At 36.4% G+C, this 27,311-nt stretch overlaps 1 protein-coding gene across 5 annotated transcripts; it reads left to right on the top strand.

Annotated features, from left to right (window-relative positions):
* Positions 1-14,153: 14,153 nt before the first annotated feature.
* On the top strand, positions 14,154-26,805 carry LOC109079202 (N-terminal Xaa-Pro-Lys N-methyltransferase 1). Of its 5 annotated transcripts, XM_019094373.2 has the most exons (5): positions 23,172-23,304; positions 23,432-23,513; positions 24,531-24,710; positions 25,332-25,584; positions 25,688-26,805. In XM_019094373.2, the coding sequence occupies exons 3-5, from the start codon at positions 24,549-24,551 to the stop codon at positions 25,942-25,944; spliced, it is 672 nt and encodes a 223-aa protein (XP_018949918.1). In that variant the 5' UTR covers positions 23,172-23,304; positions 23,432-23,513; positions 24,531-24,548; the 3' UTR covers positions 25,945-26,805. The 5 variants fall into 5 exon arrangements, with proteins under 5 accessions (XP_042612231.1, XP_042612230.1, XP_018949916.1 ...); XM_042756297.1 differs by lacking the exons at positions 23,172-23,304; positions 23,432-23,513 and adding an exon at positions 14,154-14,224 and having other exon boundaries at positions 24,536-24,710; XM_042756296.1 differs by lacking the exons at positions 23,172-23,304; positions 23,432-23,513 and adding an exon at positions 14,178-14,224.
* Positions 26,806-27,311: the final 506 nt, after the last annotated feature.

Below are 27,311 nucleotides of genomic sequence, written 5' to 3'. Positions count from 1 at the left end.
CTTCAAAAAGTCATTATTAGAAAATGAGTGAAAAACTAAAATCCATTTTTTATAGGCAAGAAGAGAAATAAACATTATATGTATGTATATATATTTTCCTTTAATTTGTGCAACCTCAGTCTGAATCCTGACAAACATGAACAGAAAACTGTTTTCCCACAGAATTGTGGGTTTGGTGGCCAAATGGCAGAAGCAGAATAAATGAGCCAACAATGTTGTTGCCAAGCACAGAATCTCCCTCGTTCCCTGACTGAATCACCTCAGTGTGCATTATAATTTTTGTTGTCCAGTTGTAATTTGAGCATGAGTCATTGACACTCCAATTAATGACCCAATCTGAGGTCAAGTCCTTTTCGAGCTGCCTTCCTAGTGGTGTAGATATGAGAAAGCAATGCAGTCTGGGAACTTGAGTCAGAAACTCTACCCTGATCTGTTTGTCAAGCACTCATGTAACTGAAGGAATGAAATTGAGTAATGTGGGGGCCTCTGTCTGTCCTGAAGGTAAAGCTCCAAAGCAACAAGACAGTGCTACAAAATGCCCCCCAAAGTTGTTTTTAAGTAAAGGAATAAATAAAGTGAGTAAATGATGGCAAAGTTTTCTTTCCCTCCAACACACCAATCCCAAACTTTTGAACGATAATGTATTTGCATACAGAATTGTAATTGTTCTTTCTTTCTTGCATCTGTTAAATGATTTATAGCCACATTTACACCATAAAGATGGCACTTCTGTGCATGTTGATGCTCATATACAGCCTTAAACACAAACTCACCTTAAGGTTTGACACTATTTTTGCTACATTGTAAGTTCTGGTATTTCCTTCAAGAACTGCAATTTGCAAATGACCCTATTTTTTATATTCTTGATTATTTATATGTTTATTAGTATCTGTCACAATGGCATTATGCACTGGCTGCAAATACATTGTTGTAGTATGTGTTAATATTTGAATGCGCATTTTGTTTTGTGTGTATTGTTCTGGGATTATGGCGTAACCATTATGACACGTTCTTAATTTCTTTTCCCCCTCACTGCACCAATTACATCTGCATGTATCCCTCAGCTCTGTCTCTCTCCATTTCTCTCTCTCTCGCTCTGGCTTTCCTTTAAATTATAACTAGCTTGTGCAGCTGACTGCAGAATTGATGCAGCTGAGAGAAAGGAGACGAAGACGAGAAATAAAAAGAGATCAATGGAAAAGAAAGAGTCACTCATGGATGAGAAAAGAACAACAAGGGAGAACGATAGTGAGAGGGTTGAGGGAAAGCAGTGGTTGGGAAAGAAAACAGAATTCAAATAAGTGATAGGTTGGCAAAGCAACAGAAGAAGTTAGAATATAAGAAGAAAGAGAAATCGTCAGAAGGTTAACCAATCAGAGAGCCACTGTCAAGAGAGAGAACCGATCAAAACCGTGGAAGCTGGTTCTTGGAAACAAAGGACTGCAAACATAAAATAAGGATGAATGTATGGAACGAAAAGGGGTGTATGGTGAAAGCGAGAGCCGGGGAATGAACAAGGAAGAGGAGAACAAATGAAAAAAAGTAGGAATCAGCAGAAGAGGCTTTTGCGGTCCCAAAGCAGAGGGGGAGGAGAAGGGCGAGAGAGAAGCAGGTTGGGGATGGGAAGACAAGATCAATAACTAATTTCAGTGCTGAGCCTTAGTCAGACTGTTTTCCAATAAGCCCTGGACATAACGAGTTAGCTTGAATAGCTGTGCTGCAGCTATTGCTGCTCTCTCTCTCTCTCTTCATCCATCCCCCCTCGCTCTACCCGCCTCATGTCTCTCAGGGCCCTGGTGCTTGCAATGGCTGGATCGATCCTCTGCACGCACACAAACACGCACTTACTCAGGCATACAGGCATACAGGCCTGAGTTCTGCAACAGGATGCCAAGACATGTCACTTCTACTGCTGCAGCCTTGCAAGCTGGTTGAGTGTGTGTGTGTGTGTGTGTGTGTGTGTGTGTGTGTGTGTGTGTGTGTGTGTGTGTGTGTGTGTGTGTGTGATTGTGCATTATAATTATTTCTATCATTATGAATCATTTCATATCCAAGTAAATAATGTTTCAGAAAAAAGTGATGAAGCAGCTCTTTATTGTGTGTGCATCTATAACACTATCAAAAATCAGTTTCTTCAAACTTTTTACTCAAATGAATAAAAATATTGTTAATGTACATTTTGACATTTATTTGTGAACTTGCAGTTAAAGAAATAATTAATTAAATCACAAAACAGTGCCTGATGACCAAAACGTTTGGCAGGCAATTGTAGTATACAGGGTTCTATTTTTGTTTGATTAAAAATTTTTTTTTAAAAATATGGCAACGTAAATAATAAAATATACTTCCAAATATAACAGTGTTAGAGGCTATTGTGTCTGATGACCATTATAAAAAAAAAAGCCTGGTCACTCTTTATCAAGAATGGACTAGTCATACGGTAGTTTATGTATTGATTTTATATATAGTAAATATTACAAATATTAAATATTTAAAGACAAAAAAAGTTTAGCCAGATCTGGAAACAGAGTGTTTACCTGGTGTTGAATCCACAGAAGTGATGTATTAGCTGAGATGTGAGCTTGCAGCAGTCTGAAATGGACATTGATAGACCCTTTTTTGGCGGGCAGGAGTCCTAGTGAAATACTTAAAGGGTTAGTTCACCCAAATATTAAAATTATGTCATTAATGACTCACCCTCATGTCGTTCCAAACCCGTAAGACCTCCGTTCATCTTCGGAACACAGTTTAAGATATTTTAGATTTAGTCCGAGAGCTTTCTGTCCCTCCATTGAGAATGTATGTACGGTATACTGGCCACGTCCAGAAAGGTAATAAAAACATCATCAAAGTAGTCCATGTGACATCAGAGGGTCCGTTAGAATTTTTTGAAGCATCGAAAATACATTTTGGTCCAAAAATAGCAAAAACTACGACTTTATTCAGCATTGTCTTCTCTCCCGGGTCTGTTATGAGCGCGTTCACAGCACTGCAGTGTAGTGATATCCGGTTCGCGAACGAATCAATCGATGTAACCGGATCTTCTTGAACCAGTTCACCAAATCGAACTGAATCGTTTGAAACGGTTCGCGTCTCCAATAAGCATTAATCCACAAATGACTTAAGCTGTTAACTTTTGTAATGTGTAATAAACCAATATCCCGGAGTAATTCATTTACTCAAACAGTACACGGACTGAACTGCTGTGAAGAGAGAACTGAAAATGAACAACGAGCCGAGCCAGATAACGAACGAAAGATTGACTCGTTCTCGAGTCAAGAACCGGTTGCATTGGTTTTCGGATCACCAGTAGTGATGGGAAGTTCGGTTCTTTTCCGCGAACCGGTTCAGTTCGATTCAATAAACCGGTTGAAAAAAACGTTTCACCAGTTCTTTTGCGCTCGACGTAATGACGTCATTGGCGATGATTGCCCTTGATTCAAGCCTTCGGTTTACCCGCGCTCATAACATTAGCACAGAATCAGTTCAGAATCAATCATCAAAAGAACCAGTTCAGTTCAGAAGCGCTGTGTGTCAGTCTGCTTCACGCTGAATCACGCATGCACAGTATCATCAGCTCATCGGTTCTCGAATCGGACGCGTCCGACAGAAACGGTTCTTGACTCGAGAACGAGTCAATCTTTCGTTCGTTATCTGGCTTGGCTCGTGTTCATCTTCACTTCTCTCTTCACAGCAGTTCAGTCAGTTTACTGTTTGAGTAAATGAATTACTCCAGGATATTGGTTTATTTGAACTCAGAGGGAGTGTCAGCCACATTAAAAAAGTTAACAGCTTAAGTCATTTGTTGATTAATGCTTATTGTTGACGCGAACCGTTTCAAACGATTCAGTTCGATTTGGTGAACTGGTTCAAGAAGATCCGGTTACATCGAGTGATTCGTTCGCGAACCGGATATCACTACACTGCAGTGCTGTGAACGCACTCAAAACAGACACGGAAGAAAAGACAATGCTGAATAAAGTCGTAGTTTTTGCTATTTTTGGACCAAAATGTATTTTCGATGCTTCAAAAAATTCTAACGGACCCTCTGATGTCACATGGACTACTTTGAAGATGTTTTTATTACCTTTCTGGACATGGACAGTATACCATACATACATTTTCAATAGAGGGACTGAAAGCTCTCAGACTAAATCTAAAATATCTTAAACTGTGTTCCGAAGATGAACGGAGGTCTTACGGGTTTGGAACGACATGAGGGTGAGTCATTAATGACATAATTTTAATATTTGGGTGAACTAACCCTTTAAGTGCTCTGGTAAATATTATAATGATAATATTCTTGTTTGGCAATATAGATTACCAATTACCGACCTGACAATCAGTTTCCTGATAATAGTTCCACAGTCATGCCATGTGTGTTTTCTATCAGCTGTTTAGAACTAGAACGATGCCAGTTTCACTAATGAATCACTCTTTTGTTCAAATCAGTCAAATGGTTTTGCAAAAAAAAGTCTGAAATTGTTTGTGATGCAGTTTGATTCATTCGGACAGTTCACTCACACACTGAAATGTTTGTAGCGGTTTCTCACAGTGTAATGGGATACTTTATAAGACAGAATACAAGAGCGCTGGATATGGTGGATATTTACCTGTAATGAATTGTTGAAGAAATAAAACTTGCAAATGTCATCTGTCTTTTGTTATCGATAAACCAGTTGATGAACCTGCAATACAGATGAAGACAATGTATATACATACATGATACATCCATAACAGCATTTAATATATATATATATATATATATATATATATATATATATAGATCAAAGAAAATTCTGGTGATGTTATGAAATAAGAAAATAAAAAGGAAATTCATCCTTGTATTGTATCCTTACTGGCTGCACACAACAACTGCAGCCAGTTTGTTCAGAAGAGTTATCAGTTTGAATCAGTCCAATCTCAATGAATCAATGAATCGGTCAAAATAGTTGTTGCTTCATTATGTCCAACTACAAATGAGTTTTTACAAGTTAAATTGTCTGTGTTTTAAGTGGCCTCTTTGTGAAATTGTTCTTGTATATGTCTGTGCATATATGAGTGTGTATGTCCTAGGGCTGCACAATTAATCAAATTTCTAATCGCGATTACAATTATGGGTGCCAAAATTACGTAATCATTCAAAGCGGCAATTACTTGTTCAAAGTCCACCTATGATATTCTGCACGCTTAAGATATGCTTTTTTCTTTCTACATGTTGTCTTAAGGGTTTTTCCATTGTTTTAGTTTTAGTATAACATTATAATACCATTCATATTTTTACTTGTTTATAAATTAAAGAAGAAACCAATCCGATGTATAGTTGACATTTGAGGCTTAATACTACAGAAAAGCACTAAATGTTTTTCGGTTAGTGTTTTCAGCTTGTTTATTTTCATATAAAAGTACAACATGCAGTCACATCAAACAATGGTATAAACATCATTCAATGTAAATTGTGATATCGTAATTAATAATCGCAATTACAATTTCAAGGGAATAATCGACAATTATGATTTATGTCATAATCATGCAGTATGTCCTGCAAAATGAACCAAAATGTTGAGTCTCCATGAGCACAACTGTTCCTTGTGTCATGATCATCACGTTATCTTATGTCCCATTGTCATCAGTTTCTTTGGCAAGAAACTTGAGAAAATGTTTTTCCTCAAAAAATGCATTATGTACATCTCATTTAATCATTTCAAAAACAAAATATGACACCATAAACAATAAAATGTAATTCCACTTATAACAGTTAGATGCTCTTGATCTTGACCTGCATTGTTTAATTCACCTTTGCTGGCAACAGAAAATGAACGTTTATAGTGACAGCAAAACACTTCACTTGCATTGTTGAAAGCACATTTTCATTTGTGTATTTCTTCAGCTTAGCTACCGAGCTAAATTGAGAAGATACTTGCACTGAGAGGGTGGCAGCAAACAGCAGCAAGCGTGTAAAGTTATTGTTTTGGAATCAGATACATTGCAGATTAGCGAAAAGACATTCTAGAATGAAAGTATCAGCAAATCAACTTGGAATGGCTAAAAAACAGCTATTGAGAAGACCAACTATACTAGAGACGGTCACTGGAAGGACACTGAAGATACATGATTTTAAGCGAATGTGTCTAGCAGGTGAAATCAGCACACATTGACATTTTTAAAGAATTGTGGGGACACAGCTTTTCCCTTGGTGTCGCCAAGCCTGCTTATTTGTAGAGAAATTTATTATGATTTTAATCAAATAATTAGCACTATAAACACAGATGTCTTTCCTGGGGGGGGGGGGGGGGGGTTATAATTTATATAGGTTTTAATTTGTATATATTTTGTTATATGAATATCTGAACATACAAAACATACAAAGAAAGAACAGGGTATGTGCTTGTAAACAAAAACATTATTCTAGCTTCATGCATTCTTTTTTTAAACACTTTAATGTGGGTAAGTTTCATAAAAAATAAAGAAATAACATTTTGAACGAAAAGCTGAAAAAAGACTGATAAGAATGATAATCAAAACGTAGATGGAGTCGATCAACACCCCAAAGCTTGACTGTAATTATTACCTCTTCATCGGTCGACATTTTATTCCATAACGTTACAGATTTGATGCTGTTTCATGTCAGATGACCGTGTTAGATTACATGTATTGGCATCTGTTGTTTCTTCTTCTTACTTGTGTTTTTTTGGAAACTTTGTACAGAAGATGTGTACTAGCGCCCTCTACTGTATAGCAATGAAAACACGGATTCTAGGAGCACAAGTATAGTTCAAATATATTTAGACTTTTTGTAAGTATAAGTCAAGTATACTTAAATGTCATTTTAAGTATATTTCTGAGAAGTAAATAAAATCCATTTCTGAGAAGTACATAAAAAGTAAACTAAAAGCATACTTTGCTATTTTTAGTTTAACAGAAGTATACTAATAGCACACTTGTATAAACTTCTTTTTCGTAAGGATAGTCAGAAAGAGCTTTATTGCCAAGTATGTTTGCACATATACAAAGAATTTGTTTTGTGACAGAAGCTTCCAGTACACAGAGACAACAACACACAGATAATACAAAATAAAGATATAGGCCTATGAATAAAATACACATACACACACACACACACACACACACACACACATATATATATATAAACAAAAAATAAACAAAAATTATATGAACAGGTGTGCTATAGATGGAATAAGATAGGGGTGGACTAAGATGGGTGGTATCAAGTAAATATAAGTGGTATTACACATATTTTTATTTCACAATGGGGAGAGCATGTAATTGTTCACGAGGTAGACTGCTTGGGGAGGAAACTTTTTTGTGCCTAGCTGTCCTTCTCTGTAGTGCTGTAGTGCTCTGCAGTGCTGGCCAGACAGCAAAAGTTTAAAAAGGAGATGACTTGGATGTGAGGGATCCAGTAGTTTGTTTGGTTTCATATGATTCGACTTAAAACTGGTTTAATTACAACAGTCTGGTAACAATGGGAAACAGGATTCCATCCTATTTCCTTCTACATATATAGTTTTTTTTAACTGCTTTCCCTTCTCTTTCTTCTTCTCTCGTTTTATACTTATTTAGTCTCTCTTCCCATATCTCTCTCACATTCTTTCTCTCCTGCTCTCTGTACTGCTTGCATGGTTACAGCTGCACTGGTGATAGGGAGCTTGCTTGTGTGAAATATTAATAAGAAAATGGCTTATGCATTTTTAACTATGTGCCAGCCAAAAGTATTCTCACAGGAGTGTAAATTCTCCTCCAGACCAGGTGTGGAGCTCCTGTGCAACTGAGTAGTTTGGTAACTCATAAGCTGATCCAACTGCCTTACACTGTTTCATCTCTGATAATATGTTTTGTCTTAAATTCAGACCATTACATTCATCCCAAACTCAATTCTTTGCATCTTTCATATGTGAGTAAAATACTAACTAAGTAAAGCTACCCACACTTCTATCCTCTCAGTAACCTTTTAGTATTCTCTCTCTTTCTCTCTCTCTCTGTTTCTAGGTCAGGGATTAGACAGAGAGGCAGTATTGAGCGTGTGCTCTGCACTGCTGTCCACTTCAATCTACCCAACCAGGGCTGATCTCAGAAAATATAGATAGATAGATAGAGAGAGAGAGGGAGGGAGGGAGGGAGGGAGAGTTTTTGGTGGTGATGGTGGTGTCAGAGGCTCACATTGGGGAAAAATCAGAGGAGAAAAGGCAGAAAGAGGGGAGAAAGAAGCTAGCATGGCAAGCACAGCACAGGCTAAAGGTGTGTAGCTGGGTTGTGTAACATTCAATCCTATTTTCTTCCATAAATGCACACACAACATTCCAACACACACACACACACACACACACACACACACACACCCTCACATGGCCTATATTCCAAAATGCAAGGCACTGCTGCACTGTGAAACCAGAAACCACATCAGACCTCAGACCGTCAAAGACAGAACTAATCCTGTTCTCACCCAGTCCTGATTGTTATTCAGTCATTAAGCATTCACCTCAACGCCCTGCAGAGCTCTGGCTTCGATTAAGAGCCTGGTGTTGACTGGTTGAAGTTTGCTGCTGATGTATGGTGTACATTGTTGTACTACAAGGACTAAAATGATATATTAATATGAAAAGGTGAGATTTTAAAACTATATATATATATATATATATATATATATATATATATATATATATATATATATATATGGGGGGGGGGGGGGGTGCAAATGGGCCCCGCTTATCTTAAAGACATTTATCAGATGTTTGTACACAACAGATGCTTTCCAGATGAAGCAATCTTTAACAGACATCTTTCAGACTTACGTATGCTATCTGGGTTATTAAACATTACTATTATTTATATAAAATATTATTCATTTATTAAGTATTTAATAAACAACAACAGCCATCATAAAAATTGATAAGCAATTCAGTCAAAAGTACAAAGGCAGCGCTCTGAAATACAGCATTAAAGTTATATAAAATATAACGTTATGAGACTTTGTCATCAGCCAAAACTATTTGCTGTGGAACAAAAAATAGATTAATGAGACCAAAAACTGCCCTTTAGATTTACCTGAAATTAATTATAGCTCATGTTTAACCAGTATAGAGAGACATCAGAGCCAGCAGCAAATTCCAGAAGAACTGGCCGAAGTGAGGCTGCTCTCGGCGGGTTCATGAGCACTGAACGGCCGCTGACACCCTGGAGCTCACATCTCCGAAAATGTTGAAGCAAATTTTCAAATAGACCACATCTTTATCAACAAACCGCATATTTGAAGTCTAAACAACAATTTTCTTGCCTAAAAAACTCTTAAAACTACATTCCATGACACAAAAACTTTATTTATAAAAACAAACGGTTCTGTTATCACTAGAATATCACACGGCTGGAAAAGGCTCTCATCCAATCAGATTTGAGGACCAGAAGAAGTTTTGAATAAATTATAATATAATATAAAACATGAACATGAAACATGAATCATCCATTTTAAGCATTCATCATTCAAAAATATTCAAGTTAATAATCGACCAATTAGAATGTAGTATTCAAGAGGGCTGTGTAAATAATAGCAGTTAGCTACCTGATGGCTACTGCTTCTAAAACAAACATGATACTGAAATCGTACAGGGACAAAAATATTGAAAGAAACAAACCTACATTCACATGCACACTTGCATAACTCTACACTCTTTTTTTATATAAATAAATAAATAAAAGTGTTATTGTTTTCTTTTGCTTCAAGAGAGACCTCAGTCCAGCCTCTATTTTCATCTGTGTATTTTACAAAAAAATTTCCCTATCACAATACAGGTGCTCCCATCCAAACTACCCTGATGTAATCCAACTGTAATTCCAAACATCAAAGAACCACACAGCTGTCATGTGTCACAAACACACATACATACACACACTCTCTCTTCAAAGACTTTTGCAATGTGTGTTTTCCCCCTTTTTTTGGGAAAAAAAATGTCATTCATTTTTAAAACACTCTTAAAGATATTTTAACGTTTCTTAGTTAGCTTGTTTGTTTTTGCCTTTTGGCTCTGTGACAGACATTCTGGCCATATGGTTCAGTTTGAATAGGGCATAAGACCTCCTTGTGACCTTTCAAAGTGTATAAACACAAACATTTGCATACACATATGCACAAACACAGTCACATGACTGTAGCAAATGGCAGACAGGAATACAACAGTTTGTCTCATATTTATCTGTAAATAAGAACACAAACAGACAAATTCAGCAAACACGGAGGAATATGCACTCATAACAGCTTGTATCATTATGTTAAAAAGCCTGTGCTATCATATGCAATATTTACACATATGTGACCCTGGACCACAAAACCAGTCTTAAGTCACTGGGGTACATTTTTAGCAATAGCCAAAAAAAAAAAAGGTTCAAAAATCATTAGGATATTAAGTAAAGATCTGGTTCCATGAAGATATTTTATAAATTTCCTACCGTAAATATATCAAAACTTAATTTTTGATTAGTAATATTCATTGCTAAGAACTTCATTTGGACAACTTCAAAGGCGATTTTCTCAGTATTTTGATTTTTTTGCACACCCAGATTGCAGATTTTCAAATAGTTGTATCTCAGCCAAATATTGTACGATCCTAATAAACCACCTATCAATGGAAAGCTTATTTATTCAGCTTTCCGATGATAAAACTAAATTTACACTAAAGACATAAGGATCACATATACACATTTTAGTTTATTATGTTATATATAGAAGTTCAGTATTGGATTTTACAACATTGTATTTAGAATTATTTAACAATACCCATCTGCTGAATAAAATGGCTTTAAACAATACAGCCATGCATTGTAAAGTTATATAGATTGTGATTTTAACTGTCTAAATAGGTTTAGCATGAAGAGTCCTCAGAGGTATCTAACGTAAGAACTGTGGAGTGACAGACACTCAATCTCAGTCATAATTCCAATATATTTAACACAATTCCATGGGTACCTACATAATATCTACTTTTAATTAAGTGTTAACCTATTGTAACAATTAACATATGTTATACATATACATTTCATAATATTGTCTTCAATAAAACATATAGTTCAATTCAAGGTAGTAGGGCAAATAGAACTTGTATCCGAAATACCACTGTTAGTGTCATCCACTGTGTTTTGAGCTCTGACCACTATGGGGCATTGTGTTTATTGTTAGTGTTAGTTTACTTGAGAGAACTACAGATCCTGTCGTGCCTAGGCTGTTTAAATATAAAAAAAAATTAATATGTTGATTGACTGAATAAATTAATTAACAAAAGTATAAATGACTGACTGACTGACTGAATGAAGGAATGATTTTAACCTCAAGCTCCCCCAGTTAGCTGGAATATAATACAACAGTGCCATCACGTGGCTCATTTAATGAATGCACAAGGGTTTTTTTTTTTTATACTTTCACAGGGGAATGTTTCAGTACAGTTGTCATACACATAAGAAATATACACATTCAGATTGCATTAATAACATAACATTTTATTCTTATGTGTCACCTTTGTACAATTCATTTGATTTAAAAAAAAAAGAAATATCTAGATTGTCCTACAAATGACCCAAGCAGACTTTTAGGAAACGTAGGAGACATTTTTGGTTCATTCACTGCTTAACAAGTACTATGTCATAGTAGTATAGCATCATGTCAGTAGTAGTAAGTTTAACAGTCACTTTGAATGCAAATAATAACATAGTGTTTGAAGGTGTGCGCACGTGTTTGTAAGTGCCCTTATGTTATCTATTTCTTTTTCAGGGAGGCCGTTTTTCCATTCTTACATGAACTGAATGCCTTTAAGAATGCACAAGGGTGAATTTGCTTTAGGTGTAAGCACAGAATATTTATAGACTGATACATATGTCCTTGTGTCTGAGTCAGAGTGAATGAAGGTCTAGGTATGAGTAGAATGATGAGATGAACGATTATTTGTGACCTCCACCCTATGCAAGACACATAATCACACTTTTCCCTTAAACCAACCTCCTCAGCTCCAGCTGAAAATCACTCCACATCCTAGAGCACAAAAAAAGATAGGTTTTTTTTTTTTTTTTAAATATCACTTATACTGCTATTTTAATCAACTACTATTGGTAATGCTGTTATTGGTTAGGGTTAAAGGTAGTACTGTTGTCATTGTTGTGTAACTGATCAGTGTTATAGCCAGTGTCTAGAAGTGTAAATTAGTTACAAGGTAGCATCAAATAGCTGCCATTCAAGCTGACTGACCGTCACAGCTGGTTGCAACAGCAGTGAGAAGCGTCTCGCTGCAGACCACAAGATCCAGGGGGGGTGGTTGGATCTAGATCCAACCACTCCCACCTTACATGTACCTAAACCTACCCCTGACCCCTAAACCTACCATTCTCTACCTCCTAGATGTGGATCCAACCACGCCCCCAGGATCTTTTGGTCTGCAGCGAGCCCAACTTGACAGTAGTTGAAGCAGGCTATATTCATAGCAATATAAAAATGTCTTAAACAAAACTCGGGATACATGAATCACGGGACAGAACCACCAAATAGAATGCAACAATAACGGACAACTGAACCAAACACGGCTTAAATACACAGAGACCTGATCAGGGTGAACAGAAAAAGGTGTGAACTAATCTGAAAGCATAGAAATTAACCAGTGGTGGGAAAAAATGGGCATGAAAGAAACGTCTTTGTCAAACTCAGGAACAAGGAAAACTAGAACAAAAAAAACTGACTGAGGGATCCACCACAGAGAAGGTGATGGAAGGAGGAGACAGGGCAGAAGCAGAGGCAGGAGGAGTAAGGGCGGAAATGAACACAGGAGAAACCAGGGTGGAAGCAGAGTCAGGTGGAGCTAGAGCGGAGATGGAGGGAGAAGTCAGTGTGGAACTCCTGTCATAAGATTCAGTATACAGACCCACAGCAGAGTCGAGGGAGGGTGGACCCCTACCAGGCAACACCAGGGAGACAACAGACGGAGAGGGAGCCAAAGGGGGTGGAGACCCAGGCGAAGCTGAGGAGACAGAAACCTGGGTCTGGAGGGCCAAGGGGGAGCAACAGTTTCATGGGACCTAGGCCGAGACAGTGGTCGGCAGGCATGGGCATAGCCGGTGTAACCAAGGATCAAGGAGGAGATGGAGGAAAGAAGGAACCCGACAGAGCCAGAGTGATGGAGGGACAAGGTGCAGCCAAAGGTGTGGAAAGACCATGGTGGAGGCAGGCTGACAACTGCCTAAGGTGGAGCTGAAGGGACAATGGAGCCCGGTGGAATCCGAAGACTGACAGAATCTCCAGGGACACAGGAGATTCAGAGTAGGGCAGAAACACAAACTCAAAGTGTGGTGCCAGGTGAAACATGGGTAATGAAACTTGTAGAAAACACTCACTCTCTCAGTCCGTTAGCACTCCATCTTCTGCCGCTGCTGAGGGGGTAGGGCTCCATAACATCCCCCTGTACTCCACCAGTAATCCCACTGGCACAGGCACTTTTGCCAGCTCACGCACCTGATCAGACTTCTTTGATTTGGTCAGACTTCATGTTCTGGCTTCAGCTCAGGCTCTCCTATTGTGGCAGGCTTGGGCTCATTGTCTGCGGTGGTCTCAGGCATCACTGGTGGTGGTAGTGGCCGAAGCGCCAACTTCCTCCCCACTCTTATAGATGGTGAAGGGGGCACCGTTGTGGAGGAGTATCCACTCCACTTACTCCAAGAAAGTCCCTAGAGGCTCATTTCCGGGCACACGCAGTCTCGTTTTAGCGTTGAGGTTTGTCCGAAAAAACAAACAGGCAGTCGTCATCATATGGGACAAGATGGCAAAGGCCTAAAAACTCCTTTGTGTGCCTCTCTAGTTACCTGGTTACCCTTTGAGAGAAGAAGGATTTTCTTTGCTGGTAGATCCATTATAATTTGGTCCGTTATTCTGTCACAGGTGGTGGCAAAAGAAGTAGTTGAAGCAGGATCTATTTACAACAATATTAAAATGTATTAAACAAAACTCAGGATGCATGAAACACAGGACAGAACCAAGTAAAACACAACAATAATGGACAACTGAACTGAACCAAACACAGGGCTTAAATACACAGAGAACTAATCAGGGTGAACAGAAACAGGTGTGAACTAATCTTAAACCATAGAATTTAACCAGCGGACTGGAAAAATGTGAACAAAAGAAGCTGGGTCACATACAGGAACAACGAAAACTAGGGCCCTGTTCACACAAACACGGGTATTTTCAAAACGGCAACTTTTTCTATGTGGTTTGGCCATTCGTCCACACGCAAATGCAGCATCAGGCCACTGAATCTGAACCTTTCTGAAAACTTTTATGATGTTTAAGTGCGCACTATTATCTCCTTTGTTTGACGTCAGATTGTGCGCAGTGATGGGCAGTAGCGTCGCTACAAGTGACGCTAGTAGTTTAACTACATTTCTTAGTAGCGTGGTGGTAGCGTCGCTGCTTTCTTAATCAAATAGCTTTTCGGTAGCTAAGCTCTTTTTTTGATCAGGTAGCGTGGTAGCGTCATCAAAAGCTGACGTTACAATATCCAAAGCATTTCTGAAACTCAAGCTCAAATCGGAAATATAACTGCTAAGGATCACTGATCCTGGACCAGTAAAAGTGACGCCACCACCACTAAACCTCGTAACGTCATTGGCTCCTCAAACTGTCAGTCAAACCTCATTATTCTTCCCGCCTCTCTCGTGAATGGAAGTGCGGCGCGCAACTTAGTTTTTTGCAGGATGAAGGTAAATAAAATAACTGTTGATTGAATAAGTACAGGCGTTCAATAAGTACAGCGTTCTCTTTACTCAAGAAACACTATATTTATAAAGGCTTATGTTTTTTGTATTTGAGGAGCGGAGAAGAGTGTCTTAGCATTTGTTGTGAAGTCACAGTCAGACTTGTGAGAAGCGCTGAATCTTTATAATATGATACTTTGGCCAAATAACAGAAAAAAAACTGAGCGCCCACATAGCGACAGAAAACTGTACAACCTACAAGTTCATGATGCCCGTAGATGCCCATGCTGCCTTCGAATGTGGCGTTAATGACGGGGGAAAACATTCGAAACATTCAAAAACTTAGTATTTGAACTTGATTTTGGTGAAACGTTAATAATATAATGAATGACACATGCAACGATGCAAATAAACGTAGCCTAAGTTATTTGTAGGCCTATACATCTGTATGGTAACACTATACAGTACAGTAAGATTTCATTAATGTTAGCTAATGTAACTAACATGAACGTAACAATGAAAATACATTTATTACAGTATTTATTCATCTTTGTTAATGAAAATACAGTCGTTCATTTGTAGTTCATGTTAACAGTGCATTAATTAATGACACAAACACAGCTTGATTTTAATATGCATTAGTAAATGTTGTAAGTATTGTTCATTCTTAGTTCGTGTTACCTACACTAATTACTACTAATTTAACTAATGAACCTTATGTGAAGGGTTACCATTTACATTTAGTCATATAGCAGACACTTTTATCCAAAGCAACTTACAAATGAGCACAATGGAAGAAATCAAAATCAACAAAAGAGCAATGATATATAAGTGCTATAAAAAAGTCTCCGTTAGCTTAACACAGTACATGTAGCAAGGTTTTTTTTTTTTTTAATTTAGAGGCCTTTTTGCTTTTGTTAATTGTATAGAAATAAAAAGAAAACAAAAAGATAGAATACAAAAAGATTAGAGAAGCAAGTGTTAAGTTTTTTTTTTTTTTTTTTAGAAAACAAGCAGTTAGTAAAAATAGTTTTTTAGAGTGCAAGTCTTTTATTTCTTGATTTTTGAAGATGGTTAAGACTGATATTTGTGTGCCAAATTGATTTGGAACAGCTGTTGAATAAAAAACTAAACTGAACTATTATGCCTGTCTATCTGCTTGACTGACAGTTGTATTGATCACTGAGAGAGCATTGACTTGGTATGATGTTGGTTCAATATAAAAATGATTTTTTTTTTAAAAAAAAGCTTAGATGTAGTAAACTACTTTTGCCGTGTTGTTGTAGCTTAGCTTGCTACATTTCACAGGGCTGTAGCTTTAGTCAGTGAAGCTTCATTTAATGAAGAGTAAACTGTTAGCTTAGCTGGTTTATGATGTTTAAGTGCGCACTATTATCTCCCTGGTGAAACCTGGTTTATGATGTTTAAGTGCGCACTATTATCTCCTTTGTTTGACGTCAGATTGTGCGCCTCTATCTCCTTACATCAGGTGAGTCTGTGCAATGGTGGACGTAGCCAAAATATTGCAGCTAATAATTGTGCTAAACTTTTTTCCAGGCTTCTGATTGGCCAACATGGCTTTATGGTTAGGGTTATATCACCACCTGTTGGTTTGGCATGCTCTTGACATTGCTTCATAATTTGTTTTTGCCATTTCATGTGGACTGAGATTTTTTTTAAACATTTATTAAAAAAATGCCTGCGTACTTATGGACTAGGCCTAGAACAAAACCAAAACAGAACCAAACATACAAGTTACACTGACCTGATATCAGAGAAAGTTATGAGATATGCATACTAATCTGCATGTTATCTTGATATACAATATACAACCCCAATTCCAGAAAAGTTGGGATGTTTCGCGAAATACTATAAAATCAAGAATATGTTATTTGTTAATTCTCTTTAACTGGAAAGAATTCCAGTGCTTTCACTGGCCAACTCACATATTACCAGTTCACCTGCTTGCTGTGAACTGTTTCAGAGCAGTTTAACTGGGATATTTTATACCCTTTTCACTTTTATTTTGTCTCTGTCCCAACTTTTTTGGAGTGGGTTGCAGCCATCAAAATAAAAATTTGTTTATATTTGCAAAATACAGAGTTGGTCATTGAAAACTCTTTTCTTTGTTCTTTTGTCAATTAAATAAAAGTTAAAGAGAATTAACAAATCACAGATTCTTAATTTTATTGCATTCTACACTCTCCGCCTTAAAGAGGTAATTTACCCTATAATGAAAAAGTTTCTCAACATTTACCCACCCTCATGTCATTGCAAACTTGTATGACTTTCTTCCTTAAATATTTTTTTTTTAAAAATGTATTCTTCAGTACATTAAGACAATTGTCATTTTGGGCTGAAATATCCCTTTTGTGTATCTGTATATATTTTATGTATGTATCTTATGTATGTATCGCCCTTTTAAGTCAAATCTAGGTGACTATACTGTCAAACATATTAATCTGAAAGAAGAGAAGAGGGCACAGAGATAGAGAGGACTACAGGCAGAGACAGGTAAAAGAAGAGGAGAAGAGCCGGCCAGCTCTGCTGACTCAGGACATTTCAAAAGTGTTGATTTCTGCTCCATTTCTCCAGCCTCTTTGTAATTCTAATGAGAGTGTAAAAGGTGTCAGGAGCCAGAGAGGGAGTAGACAGAAGAAGATAGGGTGAAAGAGAGCAGATCAGATTAAATATCGACTGACTTCAGGCTGTCTGATGCAGACAGGCAGTGTACTGAGTCATCATCTGTATACCCTGCCAGCTCGGCTGAGAAGGAGAGATAGAAAGAGGATGAGCAGACACAGCCGGCAGGGAGAAAGAGGAAGAGAGGAGTTACCCAGGGGAGTGTGAGGAGAGCAGTGAAATGCTGGCCTTGTGGGGGAGGAAAGACCAGCATAAGTAGGCGAGACAGAAAGCATGCTGTCATGTAATGAAGGGAGTGAAAATAAAAGATGGGAAGAGAAGAAAGAAAAAGCAACAGTGGCTGGACAAGAGGCTGGAAGGAATTCAAAACAAATACAGGATCGAAACTAGGACCGTTCAGATGAACATTTATCAAAGAGGCTGGAGATCTCTGGGAAATGAGAGAGAAAGGATGTATATAAGAGTATACCAGTGTAACTACCCCAACATCTAGATCTTACAAACAATGTGGAGATGAAACTATGGATTGTAAAAACCTACTTAAAAACTGATCCAAACACCTACACTGTAAATGATTTCTGTTGTTTTCACAGTATTATACTGTTAATCTCAACAGTTTCTTGCTGTATAAGCTGTGTACAGTGTGTTACTGTAGATTTGGTTGTTTTCACAGTATTATATTGTATTCTCAACAGTGGGGTACTGTGTACACGGTTGACAGTATGTTACTGTAGAATTTCAATGCATTCTGGGAAATTTATCAATTACTGTAAATCAAAATACAGCAGTGCAAACTGACCGCGAAAAAACACCACACAGAATTTCGCAGGTAAAACTCCTATTTCTACATAAAAATAATTCAGGACTGGGTGCTATGCATTAACACTCTTAATATCTGTTAGTGGGGGGTGCAAGAGAGCGCATTTGAAAGAGTTTTTCCTGTAATGTCGGAAACAGCGTGTCTTCTCTGCGACCTGGAAACGTGCTTCATCTGGTGAGTAATAAATATTAATATTTTCATGCATACAGACATTCTATCTAATAGATTTAATGTTAGTTTAGAATAACTGACCGCGATTTCGATATTCAAGGTTTATACTCAACATTTTACTAGTGTATAAGCTGTGTACAGCACTCTTTCAATGTAGTCTGCGACATGTTACTGTAAATTTAAATACAGTAATACGAAATGACCGCGAAAACACAACCACAAAACTGCCATTTTGTGAAGAACTCTTTCAGTTCTCCGTAGCGCCTTCGCCTCGCGTCGCTGTCTGTAAAGTTTGCCATAAATATCCTGTAAGTGAAAGATCTTTATTTTTTATGCAAACCAAAATGTCAGTAATAGTGTTAATGTTAGTTTAACTGCCCGCGGCGTTGATGTTAACGGGGGTAACGAAGCGAACATCGGTCCTGAGAGCCGCAGCCCTGCAGAGTTTAGCTTCAGCCCTCATCAAACACACCTGAACAAGCTCATCAAGGTCTGAAGGGTTACTAGAGAGCTACAGACAGGCGAGTTTTCCATTAGGGTTGGAGCTGAACTCTGCAGGGCCTGCGGCTCTCCAGGACCGGCGTTCGCCACCCCTGTTCAATAATATCATCTCCGGAACACATATTAAGTTATAGTTATATCCTCACTGAGTCAAAAATATCTTAATTTGTGTTCCGAAGATGAACGAAAGTCTTACGGGTGTAGAACGACATGAGGGTGAGTAATAAACTACATATTTAAATTTTTGGGTGAACTAACCCAACTTAACACCAGTCGGGAGGGATGTTATTATTAGGTTCATGAGACTCCATCTTGAAAAAAATAAATAAAAAAAAAGATCAGACGACTAGGCTCCACAAATTTCACTTCATTCATACACTTTTGTTACAAATTAAATTCCATTAGTAACACCAATGGGCTTTTGCATAAATGAATGTTTAGAGCTTATCCCTTATTGTGACATGACTTATTAGAGATGATGCTACATAGTGTGATCACAAATCTTTTTTTAATTTTTTTTTTTTTTTTTTACAGGTTTCTTGTCAGGATAAATCCTGAAATTCGAAATGCAGTTCTGGGTTCCAGGTGAGCAGAAAGAGCGGGAGGATTGTTAGGACGAAACCCACAAGTTTCATCTTTCATTCGGGAGTTTGCACAATATGACTGGCAGAATCATTCAGGTAAGAGTAATAATTGGGGTGTGCAATGGAGCCAATATCTGTAGTAATCTCAGAATTATTTGTGTCTGAATATTTAGAAAAATCTTAAAAATGGTGGAAAAGGCCAGAAATAAAAAAAAAAAAAAAAAAAAAAAAAAAAAGAGAAGTCTGTTTGAAAAAGTAATTCTGTTCTCATCACAGTTTTCATTTAACAAATATGCTTTTTATAACTCACAGAATTTATATATATATTTTAAATTATAATTGTAACATTTCTTTAAACAAGTAAAACAATACCTGATTTCTGAAAGACACACCGAAACAGCAGTGCGGTTATTTGATTTCCAGGTGTGCTGTGCTCATTTCATTCATGGAGTTTACACTCATTTGTGTTTCATAGGGCTGATTGAAATGGCCAAAAATTATCTTGATAAAATGTTTCATATCAGTCATATCAGTTTATATATTCATTAAATGTCTTTCCTGAGGTAAGTGTAAAATTGCTTGACATTAATTGCTTTCTGTTTTTGGCAATCAAATACATCACAATGTGAATTACTTTTTAAAGGATTAGTTCACTTTCAAATGAAAATAAACACAGTCAGAGATACATTAATTAATATCCTGACGAATCCAAAATTTATTAATGGCGGTGAGTGATACCAACGAGAGTATGAAGCTGATGAAAACAGCTTCTATCCACATTCATCCATCATAAACGTACTCCACACGGCTCCTGTGGGGGTTTAATAAAGGCCTTCTGAAGTGAAGCGATGCATTTGTGTAAAAAAAAAATCCATATTTAAACAAGTAATGAAGTAAAATATGTAGCTCTTGCCAGACAGCCTTACGAATTCAAGTTATGGAAAAAAAACGAACTGGCATCACATTAGTTACACTTTTTTCCCATAAGTTAAATAGGGAAGGCATAGGACATAGCTTAAGCTTTTTGAAATGCGAGAGTTTTGCACTTACTTCGTAAGTTATAGGCGGTTTGGTGGAAGCTAGATATTTTACTTCATAGCTTGTTAAATATGGATATTCTTTTACACAAATGCATCACTTTGCATAAGAAGGCCTTTATTAACCCCACAGAGCCGTGTGGAGAAGGTTTATGATGGATGAATGTGGATGGAGACATTTTCTTCAGCTTCATACTCGTTGGTCCCGTTCACTGCCATTATAAAGCTCGGATGCATCAGGATATTTATTAATATACCTCTGACTGTGTTCATCAGAAAGAAGAAAGTCATATACACACCAAGGATGGCTTGGGGTGAGTAAAGCTTGGGGTAATTTTCATGTGAAATTGAACTAATCCTTTAAGGGCCACACTAACAATAAAAATGCTTTGAAAATAATGCATTATATCTGCTTTTATAAAGCAAATCAAGGAGTGAATTGCCAGAAACCGGTATCTGTTAAGCATGATTCAAATTAAAAAGAAAATAGCATAAATGTTATATTTAGTAAATCTTACTGAAAATCGATGATTAATACATTTACAGTGCCGACTGAAAGTTTGTGAACCCCTTGCAGAATCTGTGAAAAATTTTAACAGAATAAGAGATCATACAAAATTATTTTTTATATAGTACTGTCCTGGTTAAGATATTTTATATAAAGGATGTTTACATTAAGTCCACAAGACAAAAAATAACTGAATTTATTAAGAATGACCCCGTTCAAAAGTTTGTGAACCATTGATTCTTAATACTGTGTGTGGTTACCTGGATGATCTACAAATGTTTTTTTTTTTTTTTTTTTTTTGTGATTGCAATTATCCATCAAAATGTACATTGTATGTTTTACTTTTGAGTTAAAAAATATTAATGAAAAAAAAATTTCAGTCAATTTCAGTGGCTGCGGGGCCCTATGCACAAGCTTTTGCCCATCATTTAAAGGTGTTGATAATGTGAGGTTTTGATGATTAGTTGTATGTTTGGACTCAGTGATTGATTTGTGCTTATCATTTCTTGCAGGATTATCAGAAGTGCGACTTTTTCCACATGACACCAGCCCTCCTCACCTGGCCTTCATCCTCACCTTCTTTCTTTGTTTGACTTCTTTCTTTGTTCAACTGTGTGTAAGTTTGTATTTTGACTATTAATCTTTCCATGAATTGTTCACTGATTTTAATTATTAATTATAAATTAATTAGTCGTGGTTAAAAACAGATTTTTATTGTTGCATTATGTCACGGTAATTTAATTCTTAATTATAAATTATTCTTTAGTCTTGTTTTTTAAAACATTTTAATGTTGTATTATATGCTATTATTATTACTAATGTATTGGTCTGTGATTTTTTTTTTATTTTTTTTTTTTTTATTCTAAATTGTTAGTCTTGTTTTTAAAACATATTTTATTGTTGTATTATATGCTATTATTATTACTAATGTATTGTTCTGTGATTTTAATGATTAATCATAAATTGTTGGTCTTTTAAGTAGTTAGATTTTTATTATTGTCATTGATTTTTTACTAATGTATTGTTTAAATTTTTTTTAAATAAACTGTTTTTTTTGCAATTAAAGCTTCAATTGTCCTTTTTTTCCTATTTCCCATTAACAGTTGAAATAGCACTTTTACAGGTTTTCTACAAATTCTAAACGTTATACAGTAGCACTATAAAAAAAATTAAAATAACATTTCATAACTGTATAATAGTATACAGTATTATTAAAAATCAACAGTATAATGCGGTTTTTTGAAATGGTAAAAAAATACAGTAAAATGCTGTATTCAATATTACAGTAAGCTAAACACTACTGTAGTTAGTATTACAGTAATTTTATTGTTGAATGAAATAAAAAATAAAACTAATAATTGTTGCCAGTAAGTTACTGTTAATTTGACAAAAAAACTATTAAATTGATCCTTATAAGAAAAGTAACACTACTAACTAGTTATTCAGTATCAATAGTACCAATTATTACTAACTAGTTATTCAGTATCAATAGTACCAATTATTACTAACTAGTTATTCAGTATCAGTAGTACCAATTATTTTGTGTAAACCCATTGCTTTGGTGGCAAAGAAGGGATATAAAGAAGTCTATCTTAAACAATATATATAAGAAAGTCATGCTTTTAGTGTCTCACAAAAGGCACTATAATTTCTTTAGACTTTTTTTCTAAAGTCAATATTGCTCTGTTTTGGCTCTGCACACACACACACACACACACACACACACACACATATATATATATATATATATATATATATATATATATTCTTCTTGTCAATCCGGCACAGCATTTTTTTAAAAAAAATTTACATTTATTGTGATATTTGTGTGAATATATTTATGCCACCACTGTTCCACAGTCACTCAGCCAGGACCCAATAACCCACAAAGCAAAACACCAAACTTCCAACAGGATCACATAAAAACATAAAATTAATAAAAAAAAAAAAAAAAAAAAAAAAAAAAAAAAAAAAACATAATTCATATTACTATACATCAAATAAAAATCATATTATCATAAGTTTATTCATTTGTTCATATATTCCCAACATATTTACTTGACAGTTTCTGAGCCACATATGCAAGTTTAAGGGCGGCCACAAGATGGAGACAAATAAAAAACAAAACGCTGAAGGGAAACACTGGAGTCAAATAAGGAAATGACGTGAGGTGTGCAGTATATCTGCTTTGGGGAGCCAGTGGAGCTGGAAAAGCTTTCATGGGGCAGTTCTGCTACAGTTGTTCAGTTGTGACATGACCGATTGTAAGAAACGACAGTCAGCGAGAGCACGAAAGCAAAGGTACGTCAGTGTTCACTGTCTGAATTACTGTTAAGACATAAAAAGGTCAGCGAGAGTCAGCGGAAGCGTGTGATTTTGAACTGGCCGTGTGTCAACACGTGTAACGTTTTGTCACCACCAAATATAGCCGAAAGACAAGACCCCATACCTTTGACGACTGTACGGTAGCAGGATTACGTGTGTAATATTTTTTGGTCCAAGTCAATCCAGTAAGTAATGAGAGTGAAGGATAAACTTAACTGTAGCTCACATTGTTCAGTAACCATTTATTACTCTCTAAATATGCCTATTTTTTAGTCTATGCAGTATATTAAAATTTTTGTTGTTGAAAGAATATATATATATTCGGTATGCCCTATATTTTTTCAGTAGTTACATTTTTGTTGTTGAAAGAGCACATGTTGTAATAACTTATCTTAGCAGTCATGTGTCGGCTGTGAAGTGACAGCTGAGCTCAGACAGCAGAGCTACATTTGGACCCAGGTGTCTGAATATGACAGTGTTACAGCTACATATGCTTCAGCTCTTTAGGTCTCATTACAGGCTGAACATTTGGCTCTTGACCATTTATTTCATTGAATTATGTTTTCATTATCATTATCCATACAACTCAAACATTGTCATACTGACATTAAGTAATTTATTCAGTGAACGCACTAGTATTACATAAACTATGAAACTGATAACATTTGGCATTTGTATATTTATTGTAATGTGTGCTGTGCTAGATGATGATGGTTGTGCCCAGGGTTTTCCCACATATAACATAAAATAAATGATTTTCTGTAAATATGAGCTAAAACAACTTGTATTGTGAAAAGCACTAAACAAAACTTAACTAATAGCAGTTACAATAAGAGGACAAAAGTTTCATAAGAAGTTTGCAACTGATGAATTTTATGCATTTAGATACAAATGCATTTTACACTGCACAGAAGCTTTATCTGAAGCAACATATATGCCACGAAACGGTGCATTTGCCCTAGAGGCAGCATAAATGCTTTCACACAGAAACTACAATTACAGAAATAATTTTATGAAATTGTTTTAAAAATGAAATAATGTATATAGAAATGTGCAACAGAATTGAGAGACTGCATGTACTGTATACTTTTACAAATATGCAAATACGATAAAAAATTATTATAAATGGTTAACAAGAAATCTGACTTTCTCACTCAGATCTGTCTAAAACTTCTGTCTTCTGTCTTCTTTTGATATCTGAGGTCAGGCGTTGTGCAAAGATGGAAGACTGTTTGATAGAAAACCAGACAGTCTTTTACTCAAAGGCAGAACACTACTGGAAGGAAGTCTCGCCCACCGTGGATGGAATGCTGGGAGGTTATGGCAGCATTTCCAGCATCGACATTAATGGCTCCAAAAAGTTTCTTCAAAAATTCCTTGGGGTGAGTAATTCTACATTAATGCACCGAAAATTAATACTTTTATTCAGCAAGGACACATTCAATTGATCAGAAGTGACAGTAAAGACATTTTATAATGTTACAAAAGATTTCTATTTCAAATAAATGCTGTTCTTTTAACCTGGATGTTCACCGTATCCACAAAAACATTATACAGCACAGCTTTTTTTCTTATTTTTTTTTTATACATTTAATAAGCAAATCAGCATATTAGAATGATTTCAGAAAGATCATGTGACACTGAAGACTGGAGTTCTTGCCATCACAAGAATAAATTACAATTTTAAATATATTAAAATAGAAAACAGTTATTTTAAATTGCAATAACATTTCACAGTATTATAGGTTTTACTGTATTTTTGGTCAAATTAATACAGCCTTGGTGAAGACTTCTTTTAAAAACATGTTTAAAAAAAAAAAAACTCTTTTTTTTTTTTGCAAGTCTATGATTCTGAATTGTAGTTCACTATCAGGTCTTTTAAAATTAAATATTTGAAAGGAATGTAAGGCAGTAATCTTTCCCACAGTTACTCAACTTTTCACCTAATCACAAATAAAAGTCCACGAGAAACACAATCATTTGGGTTCCTGTTTTACTCTAAGGAAGGCCAGGGTAAGACTGGGACAGGCTGTGCTCTGGACTGTGGTGCTGGAATCGGCCGTATCACCAAGCGGCTGCTCCTGCCCCTCTTCCGTACGGTGGATCTAGTGGACGTGACACAGGAGTTTCTGGATAAAGCTCGTACCTACCTGGGTGAGGAAGCCAAGCGGGTGGAGAACTACTTCTGCTGTGGCCTACAAGACTTTCAGCCCCAGCCAGAACGCTACGATGTCATTTGGATCCAGTGGGTGATCGGTAAGACATGTTATTCACTTCTTTCACTACATTATCTATGATAAGTTTTCTAAAATTGTTACTAATAGGAATGGTTAGAATGACCAAATGAATCTTCCATTAGGTCACTTGACCGATGACCATCTGGTGGAATTCCTGAGGCGTTGCCGGAGTGGTCTGCGTCCAGATGGCCTGATTGTGGTGAAGGATAATGTTGCATATGAAGGTGTAATACCTGATGATGTAGACAGCAGCGTGTGTCGGGACCTGAATGTATTACATCGCCTAGTAGCCCGGGCCGGACTCAGCATCATCTGTGAGGAGCAGCAGCAGAACTTCCCTGAGGAAATCTACCAGGTCCACACTCTAGCGCTCAGATAGCTGCGAGCACTCAACGAGAGTGTTTTTATGTGTTTGTTCAGAAGCCAATAATATGCAAAGGCAAGTCAAGATCAAAGTTAGCTACACAAGAAGCTACGTGTTACTGCCAATTTGATCACCGTATTTAAAAAGAGGCACAAGACTTGGTGACATTGGGATTTTAAGCAGGGGAGTTTTCCTTGACGTCTAGAGGTTGTAATATGACAGATAGGGCTCTTTGCTATTTTGAATCTGAATGTAAAAGTGGCGAATGGTAGTTTTTCAGATATTCAAACAGTGTCACACTCCAGTTTATTCTAAGTTTGAAGTCTTCTGTCTGACTGCTTTCATCACAGTGGAAATAAATATGATAGAAACAATCAAGAAAAAACGTAGACCACACACACTGCTTCATTTATAGCAGCGGGTGTGCTGAAGACTCAGAGGGATAGCTGAACAATTTTAATTGTCACAATCTCACCCTCATTTGGTTCCAAACCTGTATGACTGACTTTCTTCTGGTGAACATATTTATAGAAATGTCTGTGTTTTTGTCTGTGGTCACCAAAACTGTTTGGTTGCCACCGCTCTTCAAAATGTTGTCCACAGAAGAAAGTAATAGGTTTGGAACGACATGATGGGGAGTAATTGATGACATAATTGTCATTATGGGGTGAACTTTCCTTTTTAAGATGGTTTAATCAGAGTTTAGTTTGAGTCTATGGCACTGAATGGTGTTTGTAAAACCTTTTAATAACTTTTATGACAATTTGAATCTATATTGGTTAATGTTTCACGCGTGAATTTACAGCTGTTGACAGAAAACTCTTTATCTGAACCATATGCAGTATTTTGCCTTGAATAAACTAATATTTTGGAACAGTTTTTGTATGACGGTGTTTGTCTATAACAGTGGTTCTCAACATTTTTGACTCCAGCGTACCTTATTCTCCAACACAATATTCACCTCCCACTGTATGCGCTATTTGTAAGATATGTATGGTCTGTCCACCTTAACAGTCTGCAGAGATCCTCTGGTAATTGTCAAAAAAGTAAAAACATACGTTTACAAACAACAAACATTATTTAAAAACATACAGACTCCGGTGTTGCCAAAAACATGAACATCACATCATAAAAATAAAAATATTATATAATACAATAACATAACAAACAAATGAATTTTTTTTTTTTTTTAATCACTTAATCGACACACACTGCTGTTCAAAAGTTTGGGATCGGTAAGATTTTTAGCGTATTTTAAAGACGTGTCTTCTGTTTATCAAGGCTGCATTTATTTGACCAAATATACAGTAATATTGTAAAGTATTATTACCATTTAAAATAATGGTTTTCTATTTTAATATTGGCCTACTTTAAAATATAAT

Source organism: Cyprinus carpio, chromosome A5 (assembly GCF_018340385.1).
Source record: "Cyprinus carpio isolate SPL01 chromosome A5, ASM1834038v1, whole genome shotgun sequence".
Classification (NCBI taxonomy): domain Eukaryota; kingdom Metazoa; phylum Chordata; class Actinopteri; order Cypriniformes; family Cyprinidae; genus Cyprinus; species Cyprinus carpio.
Note: the sequence above shows the minus strand (reverse complement) of the source record. Positions and strands in the feature narration are given on the sequence as shown.